The sequence below is a fragment of the Lactuca virosa genome, chromosome 2 (assembly GCF_052849685.1).
Source record: "Lactuca virosa cultivar CGN04683 chromosome 2, Lactuca_virosa_CGN04683_v6, whole genome shotgun sequence".
Taxonomy (NCBI): Eukaryota; Viridiplantae; Streptophyta; class Magnoliopsida; order Asterales; family Asteraceae; genus Lactuca; species Lactuca virosa.
The window spans coordinates 256757158-256766539 of NC_136427.1; the positions used below are offsets into that span (position 1 = coordinate 256757158).

At 33.8% G+C, this 9382-nt stretch overlaps 2 protein-coding genes across 6 annotated transcripts; both read left to right on the forward strand.

Annotated features, from left to right (window-relative positions):
• Positions 1 to 856: 856 nt before the first annotated feature.
• Positions 857 to 3297, forward strand: LOC145160833 (uncharacterized). 5 transcript variants are annotated; one of them, XM_079080184.1, is made up of 7 exons: positions 857 to 1538; positions 1647 to 1814; positions 2247 to 2329; positions 2512 to 2569; positions 2680 to 2729; positions 2857 to 2999; positions 3102 to 3297. In XM_079080184.1, exons 1-6 carry the CDS (start codon positions 1475 to 1477, stop codon positions 2989 to 2991), a joined length of 558 nt encoding a protein of 185 aa, XP_078936310.1. In that variant the 5' UTR covers positions 857 to 1474; the 3' UTR covers positions 2992 to 2999; positions 3102 to 3297. The 5 variants fall into 5 exon arrangements, 4 of the variants coding, with proteins under 4 accessions (XP_078936310.1, XP_078936309.1, XP_078936308.1 ...); XM_079080183.1 differs by having other exon boundaries at positions 859 to 1538; positions 1650 to 1814; positions 2857 to 2949; XR_013738253.1 differs by having other exon boundaries at positions 860 to 1538; positions 2680 to 2781.
• Positions 3298 to 4821: 1524 nt separating this feature from the next.
• LOC145160834 (putative glycosyltransferase At5g03795) lies at positions 4822 to 9148 on the forward strand. Its single transcript, XM_079080186.1, has 3 exons — positions 4822 to 5609; positions 7770 to 8340; positions 8489 to 9148. The coding sequence occupies exons 1-3, from the start codon at positions 5189 to 5191 to the stop codon at positions 8982 to 8984; spliced, it is 1488 nt and encodes a 495-aa protein (XP_078936312.1). The 5' UTR covers positions 4822 to 5188; the 3' UTR covers positions 8985 to 9148.
• Positions 9149 to 9382: the final 234 nt, after the last annotated feature.

Genomic DNA, 9382 nt, shown 5'->3' on the forward strand with positions numbered 1-9382 from the left:
CTACTAGAAAAAAGGCTTTACTTGACAGACAAATTACGACATACAACACTTTTACGACAGGCATAAAAGTCTGTCATAAAATTTATGTCATATATGGTAAAATATCAATAATTTACGACGGACAAAAATGTATGTCGTAATTTTATGTCATATTTAAAGAGTAAATTAAAATGATTTTTATCCGTTATAAAAAAAGTTAGTAATCGCAAACAATAATACAATGATGCTATGTCGACAAGTACATGAGCACTATATAGTATGAAAAAAATTAAAGCAGGTTTAAAGGATATGAGTTAAATATTAAAACCAATAAACCACTACATTAGTGCAAAAAAACTAATTACAAAGCAGGGAAAAAAAACCCGAACAGTCTAACAATTTGAAAAAGCTCTAGTTTGGTGTGAGGAAAAAAAAGATGAGTATTTGGAAAAAAAAATTATATTTTGGTGAAAACTCTAAAAAAAAACCTGAAAAATGACCTTTATAATCGATAGCTTAGCATTATTTTTGTTTGCTAACCTACAAATAATAGTTATTATATATAACGAAACGATGCATGGTAGAAAATCACATATATAAAAAGGAATTTTTTTTTATAGAATGCCGAGCGATTCCGGACCGCAATACGTATTTTGAAAACGTATTTTGTTGGGCGAAGCTTGCGGAACGCGAGCGTAGAATGGTTGAACTTTATCTTTAAAAATTGGGTCATTATTGTGTTGTAGGGATAGCCCAATAAAACCAGAAACTGGATTGGGGAAGCCCAAAATAGGATTCTTTGTAGCTCATCTCGAAATTAGGCCCAAATGAGGATTTTCTTGTTTGAACGTACTAGGGCACCCACAGGCCCACTTGTTGACGTATGTTGCCCTTACATCTTCGATCTCCAAGGAAGGATGCGTTCGGCGACTGGACACCTAGTGGTCGGAGCTGTGATGCTATTTCCGGCGCCGATTGATAATACGGGAGTCAACAGTTGCTACCGGCGGCGACGACGGAGATCGCCAATGGAGCTGTTTCAGCGGATCTCACGTCAGCAAGTTGGGAACGTCGATCTCTCTGGCGGGAGGTCACGCAATGGTCGAGAGGTGCGATGGAGCTTCGCCGTCGACAAGAGATGGTGGTGACGGGCGTTGAAGTTGCTGCTGTTAAGGGTCGACAGACGGTGGTGCTTCATCGTAGACCACCGGAGCTCGCCACTCGGGTGCGATGGGTCTGAAATCGCCGGACGAGAAAGAGAAAGCCCTGCCTTCGTTTCTTCTCCTCCTTGACGATCAGTTAAGGATTCCAGAATTGTCGATGCAAGTTTTCGCTCTTCTCTCTTCCCCAGTCGAGCCAAGCGCCGACGACGTACCTCCGATTCACCACTATCGCATTATTTGCCATTCATCCGTGTTCTTGAGTCGGCTGCTTTCGATGGTAGCCGTCCATTTCTATTTCCCCCATTCAATAGCATGTGCACAACAGCTGTTCGATGAAATGCTTACATGAATTGGGAGTGCATTTTGAGTATATCTCTCTCCCTTTGTTCATAATCGGTGAGCTCCCCTCTCTCTCTCTCTCTCTCTCTCTCCAATTTGCTTTAATCAGTCCAGGTGTAACAAACTCTAATCTTTATTGTATTCTCAATTGGATGGATTGAACAGCAGAGAGGATCGTGTTGTATATAATTTCCCCAATTTTCACGAAGTTCAGAGAAATCAATGGAAGACTCCCAGCCGGATTTGAAGATTTTCAGCGTTCGGATAGTTCAATTGATTACTACATGTCTCCTCCAATTCCAGGCCTTGATCTCTGTTACAGTAGCTTTCAAGGTATCTATGCTCATGAACTATATTTTATTTATCTCATCTTGAGTCATAACTTTTCTACACTCTTACAAGTGTCTCCATTTACCATGGTACTATGCGCTATCGTTTTGGAAATGTGTTGCGGCTATTTGTACTTAATCGATTCAATAACACAAAGTTTTGAAGTTTTTCAATTCCTTTAAAGAAATGCATGCACTTTGCATTTGTACCACATAAATTGCTCCCAACACAACACACAAAGCCTTTATTTTAAATAACTCCAAATGAATGTTCAAGTATTAAAGCTGAAGATATGATAATTGAAATGGCTTGTTTACACCATAAAAGTACACCAATTGTACGATATAAAATAGTGAGGGTCTATGTCTGCTTTGCAAAGAAAGTTCTTTTGCAAATGTTTATATGTCTCTGTTACTTATATTTCTGAATGGACAGGTGGGAAGGTGAATGAGGTTCCTGTGATTAGAGTATATGTGTCAACACCAGCTGGTCATAAGACATGTTTGCATATTCATCCAGTAAGTTTCTCATATTGATACTCTAAAAACTTGGGAGTTTATGAGAAACTTCAATTTGGTAGATACTTGACAATGTAGAATCAAGTTTCATTTTTTGATACAAAGTGTTGTTTTTATTTGATTGCTATTTGTCGAATAGCTATTGAGTATGATGAGTATGAAGTATCATGATTATGATGCAGGCTTTACCATATCTATATGTTCCTTGTTCGGATATAGTTCATCAACCAGACCATGAAGGTATTGCACATATTCTTAATGGCATTGATGTCATTAAATTCTTTCTCAATTGCTAATACAAGAGCTACATATAATCATCTTTTTGCTCATTGTTGGCTAATATTGATCAGGTGATGTGTGTGCGCTGATGATATCTCTTGCTCTTGAAAGGGCACTGAAGGTATTTTTTTTCCTGAAAAATGTGTGTTTGCAGGATCTCATGTTAACTATAGGTATAAATCTTCAACTGTTACAACTTAAAGCTAGTGTTGGATCAATGTCTAACAATTTGTTATATAATTGTACAGTGTCCCTTTCAGCCTGGTTACACAGAATGCGGGTATTATGTTCTTAAGTTCATGAAAGCGGTTGTTGAAGGACTTGAAGTGTTGAATAACAATGTAAGTAAATCTATCAGTTACTTGATGGACTTGAAGTGTTGAATAACAATGTAAGTAAATCTATCAGTTACTTGATGGACTTGAAGTGTTGTAGAATATTTATATATATAATTATTTAATGGTTTTTGCTAATATATTAGTTTTTGTCTCAGTTTTGGGGGAAGAATGAATATACAGACGTCGAGCTTGATAGGGTGCGTGAAGAATGGGCTACTTATGTCATAAATTTTATTTACTAGTGATATGAATTTGACAATTACTTTTTGATGAATTTGGAGCGTATTTTTGAATGTGCGCCATAGTTCGTGTAAGCCTTTTTATATATGTATGATGTTTTATTTTGCGTTATTAGACATTAAATATGTAGTTTAGTTTGATTAAGATTTGGTGTGTAAGCCTAATGTCTGTCATTTTCCTTTATGACATGGCTTTCAATGACAGACATTTGTCTGTCATATATAGGCATTTATGACAGACATTGTCTGTCAAGGAAAACTTTTTTTCTAGTAGTGATCTTAACAACATCCTCATAACGCTCATATTCTTCGAGCTCCAAAATATGCAATTGTATGCCAAGATACGTATCTTGTAAGTAGAACAATAATATAATACTCCGGCGACACGTCTCTAGAATGAAGTCATATGTCGTGCTATACACACACACACACACACATATATATATATATATATATATATATATATATATATATACCCTTAAATGTATATAAGTTTAGGTATCCAAACTCACCATATTACGTCGTTTTTACTATATGCATTGTAATAATCGAAAGTTCTTAAAATTCAACTCATAACTTGAATTAACTATCAAGATTTTTATTAATTTCATCATTATCTTCCTCTTACATAATTTTCATTTTCAACAATAATATATATAGACCGGTAGGTGTTCGTGTGAAAGATGTGATGTAAAAGGAAGATAATAGTGAAATTTCGAAAATTTTGAAAATAAATCAAGTTAGGATTGAAGTTTAAGGGCATTATAATGCATATATATGATACAAAACAATGTATTATGGTGAGTTTGGGTACCTAAGCTTTTATACCTTTAAAGATATATATTCATTTTTCATATATATAGCACGACATATGACTTCATTCTAGAGACGTGTCGTCGGAGTATTATATGATTGTTCTACGTACAAGACACGTATCTTGGCATACTATATATATATATATATATATATATATATATATATATATATATATATATATATATATATATATATATATATGCCGGTCCATGTTTTCGTTCATGAATGTGCTTACGACATCATGTCATTGCAATACATAAGTTGTAACATGTTTTTATGCACAAAAATCAGAGGAGCATACATAGAAATGGTAAGAAACACATAAAAATCGTCCCTAATATATATCTTTCTCCTTAAGTATCCAAATTCAATTTCACATGTCAAAAATGAAAAAAGAATCATGATATAAAAAAGTGTAATAACTATTACACATGTCTTTCAAATATGCTATTTCATAAAATGAACTTTACAAAAAAGTTTACTTTAAATTTACGAATGTCTCCAGGAATAAATTAAACAATTAGAAGACCTCGTTGTTATGGATTGTCTTGTTAAGAAATCATTTTAGAAATCTGTTAATTAATTAATTTTTTGATTGAATTATATGTTAAATAAAATAATATAGTAGTTAATATAAAACCAATGTTGAAGGGAGAAAAGAAGCATATGAGGATGGACCATTATGTCCTTGTCATTCTATCTTTATTAAATTGACACCGAATCATATTAAACGCTTATTAAAGATTCATTTTGAAGCTTCTAATAATTAATTTATAGCCATTTTTGTCAACTTTTCTCGCGTCTATAATTTAATAATTTCCTTCAAACTATTGATCATGTAGAATTTGTCTGACCCTATACTTAAAAACTCGCCATGTTGCCTGAAGAATCTACTTAACCTATGAGCCCCCCAATATGCTTTATACCTCCTCTGCTACTCTTTGGTGTTGAGTTGGTGTGCGTTTTTAGTGTTTTTGTGTGTGATATATACACACACATATACCTCCTGAATACCTTATAGGTAAAACTCAGCGTAGTGTCATGTGTTATTAGTGTTTATATGTGTATAAATTATTTATGACCATATATAGTTCTCAGGAACCAATAACGTCATAAGATCTTTGTGTCTGTGTTGGTGTGTGTTCTTGGTGTTTGTATGTGAATGTTTTTGAGCTTTGACCAAATACATGGCTCTAATGGTGCTGAATACTTCATTCAAAGGCTTGTTCTTCATGACATCATGCACCTTGATTATTTTGAAAGTTACCTTCTTTTTCATTACATTTATTCCTTCAACCTCAAAACTGCCAATACACGACCATGATTATCTTCATTCCGATATGAAACCCCCAGTTGATCAATCTGCCAAAAGCTTTAATCCTGACATCTTTACTCATAGCCAGTATGAGGATGTTGTTCGGATATTGCACGAAGAACAACCGACCTCCACCTACGTTGATGGCAGCAATGGTGGCGGAAATTCACCGGAGGTGACTGGTCCTCCATGGCAAAGAGGAAGTGGACAACATTCCATGGTAAATACAAGTCAAGCGGTGGTGCATGAGGGGGGTCAACCATCAGCTGGAAGTTCTAAGCCCTCAAAAAAAGGTAATACTGCATCACATTGGAATAAAAGACAGAAATAATCATACTATATCGAGTATATTCCGCCACATGTTTTGTTTGTTTTATTTGAGCAAAATAAAATTCCTTTTTTTAGAAACAGATCCATATTTAGTGAAATAAGTAATATTTCAAAGGTATAATTCAGAAAATATACAATTTTTCAAAAACGTTTTCAACAAAAAAATGTGTACTGAATTTTAGATCATATATAATAAAACTGATTAATATATAGATGTTATATTCCTTGTTTGTAGTGGAAAGAAATTATTTGTGATTGTATTTCTTATGATAGATTCGAATAGAAATTAAATCCCAATATTTTGAACATTGATAATCATATGATTTCGAAAATATATTATTAAACTACATAATCCAAACTTTGATTTTTCAAAAGTTGAAGTTCAAATTGGTTAAGTTGCAAGTTCATGACCAATAATAGAAGGAAATGGAATTAGTCAATGTCTTGTGTCAAGAGGTTATGGCTAATGGTTTTGATGGTCAATAAATAACCCCTAAAAGATCTACAAGAGACTTTTTACAAATATCTTAAAGTAATATTGTATTTTTATTAGATTAGCTTATGACATCTATACGTAGAATGCGCATACTTGTCCTACTTCAGAAGGAACTTACTATATAATATATTAATATGTTATAACTTGGCACATGAAAACAATCCAATGTTATGTAAATGGCAATTGAGTAATGATTTATAAGTATCTCGAGTACAAACACAACCACAACCAACAACAAACGAAAGTAACATATTATATAACAAATTTAATATAATAAATAACTAAATTAATCATGCTATTTGGTTCCATACTTTTCTGGTAATGGGACACGAGTTACAGTTTTGCCACTTCAAGTGGCCCACTTGAGAGCTTCTTTGAAGTGCCTATATTTAGAAAAAGAGACGTACATCGCGGGCAGCGCAGATAGTCTATTCTAAACCACAAAGATGGTCTAATACGTTTGTTTATTTTGGATTTTTTTTTTATATATTTTATTGATTATGTAATAATTTAAAATTATGGCAACTATAATATTATTTAACTTAAATTTAAACATTAAATTAAATATCATCCTACAATTTCTTTATACTTATTTTTCTTTATACTTATTCTCCTACCTATGTTAAATGTTGATGATTTTAGTGTCACCCCAGATATTTTGTGTAATTAAAACTAACATGTGAGCTAACAGACTTATTATTTGTACTCTATATAATATGTTCGGAGAGTGCATGCATATATAAGATTGAATTATAAGCCTCTACGATAGAATGGTGGGGGTCAAGGGGTCGTGCCCCCTTGCAGGGTTCTAGGGGCAACGCCCCTAGCGGGGTCCAAGGGCTAGAACCCTGCAGGCAGTGGTTCCGCTGATAAATCCCATCAGTTTTGCAAACCATTGATTATGCAATTAATTCGTGATTTGTTTAACTAGTTTAGAATATAGAAACCCTAATCTGTCAAAGTATAAATACAGGTTCTCTATAGAGCTGTCATGAGAACCCTTCTCAACTCTCTCTCTTCTAAACAATCTCATAATTCATGTCTTTTTGGATTATTATAGACTAGATTTCCTGTAACTCGGACATATGGTAGAAATATCAGTTCAGAAAGTGACCTTACACGATCCATAAAGAAATCCGGTTCTCCACCATCACCTTACTAGTATTCCCCCAACATTAAGTGATGAAAAATATATTAAAATATTATTAAATTCATTAAATATGATACATGTCAATATTTAACATGAATAGGAAAAAAATATTGGAGGACAATTTCTTTCTGTATAATTTATTTTTAGTAAATGGTAGATAAATACCGACAATAACACATACATCTTTAAAAAAAATACATCAACTAACTTTATAAATAACATGCCAAAAGATTATACAAACTGAAAAATAACTAAAACCAAATTATCAAATATATAACACCTTAAACAAAATTTACAAACAATATAAGACTAAGTGACTAACCCTTTGCACCCTAATACCAAGAATCAGGCCTAACAAACCTTAAAATATTTTAGACCTAAATTGCACCCGATTTAAGACCAAGTCTTTCTATTTGCGTCTGGGCATATGTTGTTTATCTTTTTGACTTTAAGATTTATTTATGTATTTTTTTTCAGGAAAGGATTTGAACAACATAGAGGTGTACCATGACAAAGACATCTTTTTAGAGAACTACAAACACATGAACAAAAGTTTAAAAATCTACATCTACCCACACCAAAAAACCGACCCATTTGCCAACGTCCTCTTGCCCGAAACCCGTAGTTCTCCAGGTGGCAATTACGCTAGCGAAAGCTTCTTCAAAATTGCCCTCTCATCGAGTCACTTCATTACACATGATCCAGCCGAAGCAGACCTCTTTTTCTTGCCTTTTTCTATTGCAAGTATGAGACACGACAAAAGAATAGGAGCGGGTGGCATCAAAAACTTCATCAAAGACTATATTTCAACAATCAGGCGTGAGTACCCGTTTTGGAACCGTACAGGTGGCGCTGATCATTTCTATGTTGCATGTCATTCTATTGGAAGGACTGCAATGGATAAAGCACCCGAAGTTAGAATCAACGCGATTCAAGTTGTTTGTTCTTCAAGTTACTTCTTGCAAGGATACAATGCACACAAAGATGCATCAATACCACAAATATGGCCAAGACCAGGCATCCCCCCTATCCGACACCCGTCTGAAAGGTTAGTGCTTTGATAGCATATTGTAATCATTAAGCTCGCAATGAAAGACTAGCCCAATAACCTCATAATCACTTTATAAGCATGATAGCAGACTGGCAGTTATTGGTAGCACACAATTTAAGACTTAACATTTTACATGATGTTGCAGGGAAATGCTTGCGTTTTACGCGGGAGCGATGAATTCGAGGGTACGTGAATCGTTGGTTAGGACATGGATGAATGATACAGAGATTGGTGTTCATAAAAAACGACTTAAAACACCTTACTCAGATTCACTACTTGGAAGCAAGTTTTGTATTCATGCGAAAGGGTTTGAAGTGAACACGGCTCGTATAGGTGATGCAATCTATTATGGATGTGTTCCTGTTGTGTTGGCGGATCATTATGATCTGCCATTTGCAGATATATTGGATTGGAGTAGGTTTTCAGTTGTTGTTTCGACGGAAGATATTCCATTTTTGAAGAGGATACTCAAGGAGATTGTTGATTCTGATGAGTATGTGAAGCTGCAGAAGAATGTGTTGAAGGTACAAAATCACTTTCAATGGCATCGAAAGCCGATAGCTTTTGATACATTTTATATGGTGATGTATGAGTTATGGGTACGTAGAAGTTCTATTAGGATTCGTTCGCTTAACGAGTGATATTTTCAAAATATTGTGTCTTTGAAAAATTTAAGAAAATTAAAAATTAATTTGTATATAAAAGCCAAGGAGGGTCCTTCAAAATGTCCCAACACATGTAAATATTTGTATTAGGAATTTAGTTTCCTTTATTACAATAATACGAATTTTAGTTTGTATTTCAAGATCTTTATTACAATAATACGATTTTTATTTTGTATTTTAATATCATAACTTTGCAGGTTTCGATCGGTAAATGAATTATTGGAGCATAAGCATAGAAATAACAGAACCTAAATGAAATTCACATATGTAATCAAATCAATACACATCAAGAGGATCCAATTTCACAATGTAAAAAACAACATATGTCCAAATAAAACATGGAACATCTAATTGAAGTTTTTAAGAATTCATAT